Source organism: Podarcis vaucheri (genome assembly GCF_965113315.1).
Source record: "Podarcis vaucheri genome assembly, chromosome: 14".
Lineage (NCBI taxonomy): Eukaryota > Metazoa > Chordata > Lepidosauria > Squamata > Lacertidae > Podarcis > Podarcis vaucheri.
Genome location: NC_138752.1, coordinates 40,155,714 through 40,168,507, shown reverse-complemented (window position 1 = coordinate 40,168,507; position 12,794 = coordinate 40,155,714). Strand labels below are relative to the sequence as shown.

The 12,794-nt window shown below is 46.7% G+C and overlaps 1 protein-coding gene across 1 annotated transcript; it reads right to left on the bottom strand.

Annotated features, from left to right (window-relative positions):
* Window positions 1-118: 118 nt before the first annotated feature.
* NTAN1 (N-terminal asparagine amidase) lies at window positions 119-11,941 on the bottom strand. Its single transcript, XM_082200127.1, has 10 exons — window positions 11,537-11,941; window positions 8,631-8,733; window positions 8,480-8,545; window positions 7,508-7,616; window positions 6,566-6,639; window positions 5,250-5,303; window positions 4,061-4,114; window positions 2,529-2,626; window positions 1,855-1,968; window positions 119-826 (listed from the first exon to the last, which is right to left on the bottom strand). The coding sequence occupies exons 1-10, from the start codon at window positions 11,924-11,926 to the stop codon at window positions 647-649; spliced, it is 1,242 nt and encodes a 413-aa protein (XP_082056253.1). The 5' UTR covers window positions 11,927-11,941; the 3' UTR covers window positions 119-646.
* Window positions 11,942-12,794: the final 853 nt, after the last annotated feature.

Genomic DNA, 12,794 nt, shown 5'->3' with positions numbered 1-12,794 from the left:
TCCTTGCATGCAAACTGCTCCAGAGATTGCCACAAATAATCCAGAGATGTTCTATACTAGCTGCAATCCACCTGTTTCAAATAAAGCTATTAAGGGGGGGAAACACTGGGCAACTGGCTCAAGCTGGCCTTTTAATTTTTGGCAGTACCCCAGACCAACACGAAAGTGGGGGGTGGGACTTAAAAAATGAGGGCTGGACCCAGAATTACAATGCTATACACAGCACTGCAAGCCTGCCAATTGTGGCTCGGGGCTCATGACAGAGGACTCTTGGCTCAGAGCTCCCACAAATCCAAACAGCACCCCAGAACTTGGGAAGGATGTGCATGTCTGAAGGATATTGCACCCTCCTCAGTGGCGTGACAGGGAGGCCTGCTTTATACCTTGAGCCCCACAGAGACAGAATCTCATCCAGTAAAAATATAGAAACCTCACGTGTCTTTGTTATTATTTGAGTCTTTGAGAACTTTTTGAGGCTATGCCGCTGTGCAAACAGGGTCGGCTTCCACAGTCTTGTTTCATTTTAGCAAAAGGCGGGGGGGGGAGCTATTCATTGAAGTCAAGTGCAGTCTCTGCCATCCGGAATGGCTGTTCCTCCTTTGGCACAATTCACACCTTCGGAGTCTCACTCGGACTCTTTCAAAAGTCACATCTGGTCGGAAGAGACCTTCTCCCATAGGCCACTCTCGTTTTTCCTGTATATCCAAGGTTTTCTGCTAGGAAACAGTGTCTTATCTGGAAAGGGATGCTCTTTCAAGTACATCAGAGTCGCTCTAATGTGGGAAACGAAGTGAGGCGGTTCAGCCAGAGGCGACGTCGAGAGATTCTGGAAAACAAATTGCAGAGTTAAAATACACCTTTGTCGCTACTTCTACCTGTCCCCCGTCCCCCCACCTCCAAGGCAATCCCATCAGCATAAGAAAGGCCTGGAGATCCCTATCCATGGGTTAGAATGTCAGACTAGGGCTGGAGTGACTTGGTACAAAATCTCCATTTGGTCATGAAACTCACAAGGTGACCTTGGACCAGTTACACACACTTAATCTAACTTGCACACAGGGTTGTTGCATTGTCAGGGTAAAGTGCTTTATGTGGGGATGCCTTTGAAAATGGTTCAGAAGCTTCACCTAGAACAGAAAGTCAGCTCCCTGACTTTTGACAGGCTTAATTCAAACAGATCATGCAACACCTATTTTGTTACAGCTACAGTGGCTGTATGCTTTCTGAGCCCAATTCAAAGTAGTAGTTTTATTCATTATTATTAAATTCCTATAGGTTTTCACCTATAAAGCTTACAGCTTATACCCCAATATATTCTGAAGCACCTCTCCCGATTATAAGCCTACCTAGAATTTATAAGGCCTTTCTCCAGATCTTGAGAAGGGCCTTTTCAGTTATGGCTCCCCATCTGAGGAATATTGTCCCCAGCAAGGTCTGCCTGGCACCTTTGCCAACAACTTTCTGGCCTTGCCTTTCCCCTCAGGCCTCTTTCTAGACTGAGATCATGTTGCTTTGTTTTTGCTGCGCTGTCAGAACTTCCTGCAGCTGCTGTTTTGTTTTTATGTTATAATATATTAATATTATTTTTTTAAAATGTGCCTAACTCACTTGGGAGAGCTTTGGGTAACAAGTGACTAACAAATCCAGTATTTTGTTTGTTTCGTTCTGTTTTTGAAAGGGAGGGGACAGCCTCACATAAAGCCATTTGCCATCTTTCCCAGGAGGAAAAGTGGCAAATACATTTAACAAATAAGGGGCATGAAACTGCTTAATCTTCAGAAACGAAAGCACCCCAAGTTTCTCTGGGCATTTCATTGGGATCCCGCCACCATCTTGTTCATGAGGACCAGTTACCTGCAAGATGTGCTGATCATCCTGGGCTAGCCAGAAGTCCACATGGGGAAAAGGCATCCAAAAGTAAGGGCCAATGCACAGTTGCTCCTTTCTTGAGTCATAAACGTTAACCATCTACAAAACAACAATTTCGGAACAGCGTGTTAACGCCCCAAAATGAAAAGGCAGCAGGAGAGTCATGTATGTATTTATCTGGAGGCTTTGCACATGCGGTCACACACACGCACACACATAATTCCTGTGTTTGCCCATGCTAAAATTACCTTGGGTTATATCTTGGGTTACAGATGCTTCAGGTTGCTTTTTTTGGGTTATGGACCCGCCCAAACAAGGAAGTACCGGAACAGGTTACTTCTGGGTTTCGGCAGTCGCGCTTTATGCATGCGCAGAAGCGCCGAATGGCAACCCACACATGCACAGACACGGTGCTGCGGGTTGCGAACACTGCAGGTTGCGAACATGCCTCCTGCACGGATCACGTTCACAACCCGAGCATCCACTGTAATGAATTAATGGTGTTTGGGATTCTGATTTAAAACTCCTACAGTCTGCACTGCAAACTGAGCACCAGCTTCAGAAACGCCTGTGATGCAAGGCAGGCAAATGCCACAAGAAATTACATCTCACAATTACATTTTCTAATCTCCCGAAAACTGAAACACGTGTATTCTTACCTTGGCTCCCGTTAAGATACTGGCAGACCGCAGATCCACATCGGGCCCCTTGTCTGGAAACGTTGCGTGGAAAATCTCTCCTGTTTTAACATTCGCAGCTGGAAAAGCAACATCGGATCACATGGAAAGGCTGTCGCACAGAGGGCAGGGGCAAATTTGCTCCCTGTTGCTCCAAACTCTTAGGATAGAGCTGAAGCCCACAAGTTAAAATTACATGAAATGAGATCCAGATTAAACGTTAGCATCAGCTTCCTAATGGTACACTGCTCAGCCGTGGAACAGGTGGCCTTGGAAGGTGGTGGGTGATCCTTGATTAGAGCTTTCATTGGAGGTCGCCTGGCAGGGATGCAATACACCATTGATCTCGTGCATCAGTTGTGAGTTCGACTAGGTATTTTAAGTACCTGTGAACTCATATGATTCTGTATCCCATTGCAGTCATGCTCAGATTAGTTCCACTGAAATTACTGGACACTAGTAGCTTATGTCTTAATTTCAATGGGTATACTTTAAGAGGAACTTCACCTTCTAGATCAGCGGTTCTCAACCTGTGAGTCCCCAGGTGTTGTTGGACTACAACTCCCATCATCCCTGAGCTCTGGCCTTGCTAGCTAGGGGTGATGGGAGTTGCAGTTCAACATCTGGGGACCCACAGGTTGAGAAAGGCTGTTCTAGATCCATTTCAATCAAAGTTTAAGCCCTGTTTGGGCAAAGAAACCGCTTTGGTCAGCCTGTATGATGATATCTGCCAGGAGACAGATAGGGGAAATGTGTCCCTGTTAATTCTCCTCAACCTCTCAGCAGCTTTCAATACCATCGACCATGAAATCATTCTGGAGCGGTTGTCCAAGTTAGGGGTGGGTAGGGCACTGCTTTGTGGTGGTTCCAATTCTACTTGGATGGACTGTTTGGCCCTATGGAGCCTTCAATGTGGGGTTCATCTGGGTTCAGGTTTGTTGGGGCTATACTCCCTCTGAAGGAGTGGATACACCTCTTAGGGGTACTCTTGGATCCTTTGCTATTGCTTGAAGCTCAGGTGGCCTCAGCAATGCTGAGTGCCTTCTATCAGCTTTGGCTGGTAGCCCAGTTGCGCCCCAATCTGGACAAAGATAGCCTAACATCTGTCATCTATGCTCTGGTAACCTCTAGGTTAGATTACTGCAACGCATTATATGTAGGGCTGTTAGTTTAAAGGAAAATGTTTTGTATCTCCTACTTCTCTGCTACCTAAGAGAGCAGAGGAAAATGCATGGAAGAACCATGGGTTGGGCAGCCTTACTGATACAGAAGGAAACCATGGTTTTACAAAACATCTGAACTTGGCATAAAATTAGAAGTCCAGGAAAAGTTTAAATTTCTGATCTGGTGAAAGCAGACAATATACCTACCAGAATAGGATCTTCTCCTTTAGCAAAAAACCAAAACCAAACCCTGGTGATTTCAAAAGGCAGAGTGTTTGAACCTCTCATTAAACCATCTGCATCGTTTGTAGGCAGCTTGATAAACTGAGACCAAATGTGAACGTTACTCACCAATTCCATAAATGAATGGCAAATGTTTGCCTTTCTCTTGCCGGTCATTTAATTCTGTTATTTAAAAGAGAGAAGGAGAGAGGGAAGGAAAGATATAACTAATTTTTCCATGGAAGAGGACACGTTTTTTAAAAAATCAACATCAAGCTTCGGAAGAAACTGAGATACAAGTCCCTGCCAGGTATACACAAATATAGGACTCATCAAATATTCATTCAAATTTGTGACATCAGTCTGGGGTTGGGAGATTCTACTTTTAAGCATAGTCTCCCTGCAAGGCGACCTAAAAGTCAAAGAAACACAAAAATACAATGCAGATATCCTTCTCCAGAACAAGGACTGGGATCTGACATCAGCATGCATTGTGACATATGGCTATAGTTGCCATATGCATACCATACAGAGTCGGTCACGACTGGACCTAAAATGGTCAGGGGTCCCTTTACCTTTACCTTAGGGACGCGGGTGGCACTGTGGGTTAAACCACAGAGCCTAGGACTTGCCGATCAGAAGGTCGGCGGTTCGAATCCCCGCAACGGGGTGAGCTCCCGTTGCTCGGTCCCTGCTCCTGCCAACCTAGCAGATCAAAAGCATGTCAAATTGCAAGTAGATAAATAGGTACCACTCCTGCGGGAAGGTAAACGGCATTTCCGTGCGCTGCTCTGGTTTGCCAGAAGCGGCTTAGTCATGCTGGTCACATTACCTGGAAGCTGTACGCCGGCCCCCTTGGCCAATAAAGCGAGATGAGCGCCGCAACCCCAGAGTCGGCCATGACTGGACCTAATGGTCAGGGGTCCCTTTACCTTTACCTTTACAGTACTGCTTTAGCAGGAACAGCTTTTCCCAAAGGATCCAGGGAACTGAAGTTTGCTAAGGATGCCAAGAGTTAGGAAAACCTTATTCTCTCACAGAGCTACAATTGCCAGAGTGGTTTTTCAATCAATCAAAAAATCAATTGATTGCTCTTCCTAGGGAACTCTGTAGCTCTGTGAGGGGAATAAGGGTCTCCCAACAACTCTCAGCACCCTTAGCAAACTACATTTCCCAGGTTTCTTTGGGGGAAGACACAACTGTTTAAAAGTGGCATCACGGTGCTTTAAACGTACGGTGCTGATGTGGCAAGAACACCTTAGGCCAGGTAGCTGAGAAGATGGGGAGCAGAGGAAAGTCGCCCATTTGAAACAGTTACCTGTCACGCAGAAGGTCACTAAATGGACATTATCCTGCAAGCGGTCAAACGCTCCTAGGAATAACAAGAGGGGAAAGTGTGAGACCTGCCCAACAGAATGAGATATTTCCAGGCTACATAGAAAGAGTTCTTTTTTAAAAAAGAAAAAAAGGCAACATTGGATAAAAATCCTACATTAGTCCCACGCAAAGTAGACCCACTGAAATTAATGGACATGACAGGTGCCTATTAATTTCAGCAGGTATCCTGAGTGGGAGCCATGCTAATAACCAATTCGTTCTACTTTAAGCAGTCACGGTTTCCCCAAAGGACTCTGGGAACTATAGCTTGTTAAGGGTGCCAAGAATTGTTAGGAGACCCCTATTCCCTCACAGAGCTACAATTCCCAGAGTGGTTTAACAATCAATCCCTCTTACAAGGAGACTCTGGGAATTGGTGCAAACAGGGCTTAAACCATGGGTAGGTAAACTAAGGCCTGGGGGCTGGATCCGGCCCATTCGCCTTTTAAATCCGGCCTGCGGAAGGTATGGGAATCAGTGTGTTTTTACATGAGTAGAATGTGTGCTTTTATTCAAAATGCATCTCTGGGTTATTTGTGGGGTATAGGAATTCATTCATCCCCCCCAAAAAAATATAGTCCAGCCCCCCACAAGGTCTGAGGGACAGTGAAAAAGTTTGCTGACCCCTGGCTTAAACCTTGATTGAAATGGGAATTGCTGTGGCCTCAGAGCCATATCAAGCTGGCTCGTAACTCTCATAAGGCTCATAACTCTAGGGCAGTCCTTCTCAACCTTGAGTCCCCAGATGTTGCTGGCCTAGCCAGCATGGCCAGTGATCAGGGATGATGGAGTTGTAGTTCAAGATCACCTGGGAGCCCATGGTTGAGAAAGGCTGCTCTAAGGTGTCTACTCGGGCTTCATGCCAAACCACTGTAGCAAAAATAAAAAGGCCCCAAACCATGGTTTGCCAACCCTCTGGAAACTGTGCTGTCAGATTCTAGTTTGCCAACTCATCAGAAACCGTGGTTTGCCAGCTCAGCCATCACGCCAGGCCACCCTTAAACATCCTTCCACCGCTTGATGCAATGTCTGAATCCAGTCTCTGTGGCACAGCAGAGGTTGAGCAGCATTCCCAGTGGGCAGGGCTTAAGTGCCATTCATTCCTCTTTGTCCCTCCCCATGGAGGAGCTACATGCAGGATTTGGTGTGAGCCCTTGCTATCCCCAACAGCGTAAACCTCTCACAAGCTCTGCAAGCTTTACCTGCACCCAGTCGGAATTCTAAACTTTGACAGAGGGAGTAGGAATGCAAACTTACTCAGGAGCTGATTGGTAAGTCGCTGGGATAAGTGCCTGTCATCGCTGAATCCTCCAATCAGGTGTACTTCCAACCTAACAGCAAGGACGGAAGCTGGAGATATAACCTGTTATCACCGGCAGATTAATCGACTAAAGCCTTAGTTGAGTAGGATCCACTGAAATTTATCAAGCGCTTTATTTATTCATTTATTCACTTTTACTCTTATCTTGATTGTGGTGAATTGATATAATAGGAGGAAGAAGAAGAAGAGTTTGGATTTGATATCCCGCTTTATCACTACCCGAAGGAGTCTCAAAGCGGCTAACATTCTCCTTTCCCTTCCTCCCCCACAACAAACACTCTGTGAGGTGAGTGGGGCTGAGAGACTTCAAAGAAGTGTGACTGGCCCAAGGTCACCCAGCAGCTGCATGTGGAGGAGCGGAGACGCGAACCCGGTTCACCAGATTACGAGTCTACTGCTCTTAACCACTACATCACACTGGGAATGTAAAATAAATTATTACAGGTTTCTGTCGTCTGTCTGTCCATCCCCTCCCCACTTATTATTGAGTGGTAACAAACTTATCACAGTTTATTTCATCTCAAATTTCCTTAAACACTGTCAAAAAGGCATACATATCTGAAGAGTTTGGAGGGGCAGTGTGGCCTAGTGGTTACAGTGGCTAGACGAGGGTTCAAATGCCCACTTGGCCATGAAGCTCAGTGGGTGACCTTGCGCCAGTCATGGCCTCTCAGCCTAAGCTACCCCACAGGGTGGTTGTGGGGATTAAATGAGGAAGTGGGGGAGACCCATGTATGCCACCTTTAGCGCCTTGGAGAAAAAGGTTGGGGTATTAAATATAAATAAAATATCCATATTAAGTAAATTAACTGTTAGTTGATCATCTGCCCTTTTCCAGTTTGCTTGACAGCCACCAACAGTTAAAGAGAAAAGCTGACCTTCCACATTCCGTGTTAGGAGAAAGCACTTTCACTGCATTTGTGATTAACAAAACTTCTGTCTCCGTGTCCGATCCATCGCAGTGAGTCAAACAGATAGCCCCGCTGCCTGAGGGAAACAAAAATACAATATGGATGGTTTGCATGTTCCAGACAATGGCAACTACAGTCAGCAATTGCTGCCCGTACGTTATCAGGTTCAAGGTACCTGTATTTAAAAGATAAAAAGGTAAAGGACCCCTGGACGGTTAAGTCCAGTCAAAGGTGACTATGGGGTTGCGGCGCTCATCTCGCTTTCAGGCCGAGGGAGCTGGTGCTTGTCCACAGACAGCTTTCCAGGTCATGCGGCCAGCATGACTAAACTGCCTCTGGCGCAACAGATATGTAGCACTCCAAGCTTATCTGGAGCTCAAAGCCCTCCCTGGGCCACACCCCAGAGTTTATACTTGGTTAAGCATGTCCCTCAACTCTTAAAATGCTTCTTGCCTTCCCAAATACTTGGATGTCATCAGCCAAAACCTGTTGTACTGGCTGAAAAACCCTATACAGTGGTGCCTCGCAAGACGAAAATAGCGGTTTTTTCGTCTTGCGAAGCAACCCTATTAGCGGCTTAGCAGATTAGCGCTATTAGCGGTTTAGCGGCTATTAAAGGCTTAGCGGCTATTAAAGGCTTAGCGGCTATTAAAGGATTAGCGGATTAGCGGCTAAAAGGCTATTAGCTGCTTAGCGGCTTAGAAAAAGGGGTGGAAAGCGGGGAAAAATCGGAACACTTGCAAGACGTTTTCATCTTGCGAAGCAAGCCCATAGGGAAATTCGTCTAGCGAAGCAACGCAAAAACGAAAAACCCTTTCGTCTAGCGCGTTTTTCGTCTTGCGAGGCATTCGTCTTGCGGGGCACCACTGTAAATCAGAGGCATCGAAATCCAGGGGCATAGTTCAAAAGCAGCAAGGAACCCAGAGCCCAAGGACATACCTGTGTGTCTGAGGACCACCAAATGGCAGGTGGTTGCATCATCTGATCCGAGAATAGAGACAGAAGCTGAGGGAAAAGGAGGAGAAGGAAAAGTGAGGTCCTGGCGGCTATTTCTTAACTTTTGGGTGGAACTTCCTTAGCGCCAACCTACCATCCTTAGGAGTGGTGGCTGCAAATTCTCTCTGCTGGACATAGAGAAGTCCTTTGGGGCCCACTGATTGAGCAGGCTGACCTCTTAAGATTTTGGCTTGTTCCTGTAGAAAATGGGGAAGCAAAGTCGTATTTAGGTTCCCAGCTAGCACAATCGTTCTGAGATCAGAAGCCCTCAATGCTGAAGGTGTGCATGTTTACGCAGGCATGCCCGTGGTCTCCCAACCAGACTCTTAACTATTTTACTGCATTTGAATGGGAACATTTGACTGTGTGCTGCAATTATGGATGTTCGTAGTTAACTTTTTGTGTTAACTGCTTTTTTATACTTTCGCAAACCACTCAGAAGCATTATTTTGGGACAAGGTGGTCTACAAATAAATAAACAAATAATTTCTGGCACCTAAATCAGCAAACGAAAACCCAAGAGCTTTCCTTAAGAGTTGGAAGGGACCCTGAGAATCACCTTGCCCAGCCCCCTGCAATGCAGGAATATGCAGCTGTCACTTACAGGGATCGAACCTGCAGCCTTGGTGTTATCAGCACCAAGCTCTAACCAATGGAGCTATCCAGCTGTCAAAGCAAATCTTCCAGGCCAAATGACAAATCACTTGGAACTGCACAGGGGATTTATTCCCATAAACACACCAGGGTCTAACAAACATGGGGTGGGAAGAGTTCAGCCCGTGGTGATGTACCAATATTGGGCCATTTTGTGAGGACACGTCAAAAGCCAGCCGCTTCATCCTATGGGCCAAGATGACAACCAGGCATGGGCTGAATTTTCCTCCGTGGAGTGGCTGCTTGCAATAAATTCCAAAACAGGGGTCACAGACATGCTGCCTGCAGGTGCCAATGTTGCCACCAGTACCTCTTATGGTGGCCAAGAAAGATCTCAGTCAATATCCCCTCAAAAAAATCCACAGTTCACAAGAGACCTTTGGTTTTCCTGCCCAGTTCCTGTTTGCCCTAGCTTGGCCTCTCCCACATTAGGAACCTTCCCAATCATGAATTGAACCAACATTGAACATCCTCTTCCATTCCAAATGGAGCAGAGGTACAAAATGCTCTCTGTAAGAGGTTGGCTGATGTGGGTGCATTCTCCCCCACTGACAGGGAAAACAAGCCCACACCGTATTTTAGATGTGGCAGCCATTTTGTGATCTCTCTCCTCTTTCACAAATGCACACATACAGTAGCCATTTTGTGGAACATCAGACTGGAACCTGGGATACCAAGATTTGAATCCCCACTCAGCCATGGAGCTCTCTAATGACCTGGGGCCAGTCACTGCATCTCAAGTCTAACCTACCTCAAATGGCTGCTGTGAGGATAAAACCATGAATGCCATCTTGAGCACTTTGGAGGAATATGAAAGTGACAAGTAAGCGAGATATAAAAGACATTCCAAAATTCCAGTCTGGCCCCCAAAAGGTGGGCCGTCCCCATTAAGTATATGGGGGGGGAACCTGTTTCTCAAGTATTTCGGGGAGCAGGGGAGAAAATCAGTGAAGGTTTGAGGAAGACACAAGAAGGGCATGAAAAGAACATCTGCAAAAAGAGCAGGGGTGGGGAAATTTGGTTGCATTTTTTTAAAAAAGGGAAGGCCGGTGGAGAAAAGCCTGAAAGCAGCCCATGCAAAATAGAAGTCGAGAGTTACATCAGGACATTCAAAATAAATTGAAAGTAACAAGCTCTCAAGTCATTAACACCATTAACACCAAACAATGGCCACTTAAATGTGCAGCATATTTGACTGATTGTATTTATAGCCTACTTTTTTCTCCATGGCACATACATGGTTCTTCCCCTCATTGTTTAATCCCCACAACAACCCTGGGAGGTAAGGACGACCAGCGAGCTTCATGGCTGAGTGGGGAACTGAACCCTGTTCTCCCAGACCCTCTAACCACTGCACTGCACTGCACTGGCTCTGTATTTAAGCTAGAAGACACCACCTTTTGGGAGCATCTATGGGTTAAACCACAGAGCCTAGGACTTGCCGATCAGAAGGTCGGTGGTTCAAATCCCCGTGATGGAGTGAGCTCCCGTTGGTCGGTCCCTGCTCCTGCCAACCTAGCAGTTCAAAAGCACGTCCAAGTGCAAGTAGATAAATAGGTACCGCTCTGGCGGGAAGGTAAATGGCGTTTCCATGCGCTGCTCTGGTTCGCCAGAAGCGGCTTAGTCATGCTGGCCACATGACCCGGAAGCTGTACGCTGGCTCCCTTGGCCGATAAAGCAAGATGAGCACCGCGACCCCAGAGTTGGTCACGACTGGATCTAATGGTCAGGGGTCCCTTTACCTTTACGCACCCTGGCATTGTGTTCCAAACACCTGTGTCCCAGTGCATATTTGCTCAAAAGTAAGGCTGCAATCCTCTACTACACCAGGGGTGGGTGTAAAAACATATAGCTTTCCAGATGCTGCTGAACTACAACTCCCATAATCACCAGCAAGCGTGGCCAACAGGCCACTTGATTGTGGAAGCTGACCCTGGTGGTCCCTTCAAAGTCTACAAGTCTGCGATCAACATCTGGAGGACTAAATATCCCCGTAATGCTGCTTTACAAGCACAAGTGCGCACACACACACACACTGTTACCTGAGAGTCATTCCCATTGAACTCGATGGGGCTTACTTCAGAGTAAGCATGCACATGATTGCACTGGCGTTGTTGTTTCTATTTTAAAAACTCCCATAGAGTTCAATGGCGCTACTTTCCCAGGTAAGCGGTGCACAGAGACACAGCCTCCGAAGAGCACCGGAGCAGAGCAAACGGAAGACATTTCATTTTATTTTAAATATCTGCATCTAAGGACGCACGCTCCAACTCACACCCTCAGCCCTGCCCCCCTTTCTTCTATTCATGAATAATCCCTATAATCAGCTGCCAGCTCGCAGCTCACCTCCAGCTCCGGGAAGGTGTAGATCAGCTCCCTCGTGGGCTGGGACAAGTCGACCCGCTCCCCATTGACCAGCAAAGGCATCTCGGGGAAGCGCCCAGCGCAGGAGCCGCGGAACTTCCTGCCGGAGACTCTCAGCTGAGCGCCGCGCCACGAGGGCGAGGCCAGACCGGGCTGCAAAGGGCGATGGGAAATGTAGTCCTCGGGTGCATTGGCAAGAGGGCGTGGCGGCGTGGGAGGGGGATCGCGGAAGCCCTCGGGGGTCAGGGGAGAGGGAGTAGCGTCTATTCCAGCCCGAGGGCCACTTTCCTCCAAGGTCAACCTTCGGCGGGCCGCATAGCAGCGGTGGGCAGGGCCAGAAGTAAAAGTGGGCAGAGCAATGCCTTTCTGCATTATAGGCTACAGCTCCGCCCCTTGCATACCTAATATTTTTTTAAAAAACCATTTGTGTGTGCATAAGCGCTCATGCACACAGTCCCATCAGCTGCATGTAATATATATAGGACATATGACTGTTAAGGTTTATTTAATATTTCATATCCCACTTTCCAATTAAACAACCAAACAACAACATCTCGCTTTCCTATTTGGATAATATTAGTTTGCAGTGAAAAACAAAGGTATGAAAACGAAGGTCACTTCACCTAAGAAGGGGTTTACGGGTAACGACTAAACTCTCAAAAGGGGAATGGGATTGTTGTACATTTGGGAAAAACTGACCTGTGGAACAGCCCAGGTGACGGAACTCAGAGCAAGCCCTCAAATTGTCAAGTCCTTAAAGCTAAGGGAGTGTCATTAAATTACAAGCTGAACCACAGTCCTTTTTATATATATATAAAAAACACAACTACTTTCTTTTACAATACAGGTATGTTGTGCAAGAGCACCAAATGCTATATTACTAACAACAACAACAACAACAACAATTTTATTATTTGTACCCCACCCATCTGACTGGGTTGCCCTAGCCACTCTGGGAGGCTTCCAACAGAGTATACAAAAATATACAGTGGTACCTCGGTTTAAGAACAGCCCTGTTTACGAACTATTTGGTTTACGAACTCCGCAAAACCGGAAGTAGTGTTCCGCTTAGCGAACTTTACCTTGGTCTAAGAAGGGAAGCCAAATGGTGGAAGGGCACCAGTGGCGGGAGGTCTTATTAGGGAAAGCGCGCCTCGGTTTAAGAACGGTTTCAGTTTAAGAACGGACTTGCGGAACGGATTAAGTTTGTAAACCGAGGTACCACTGTACTCTGAATTCC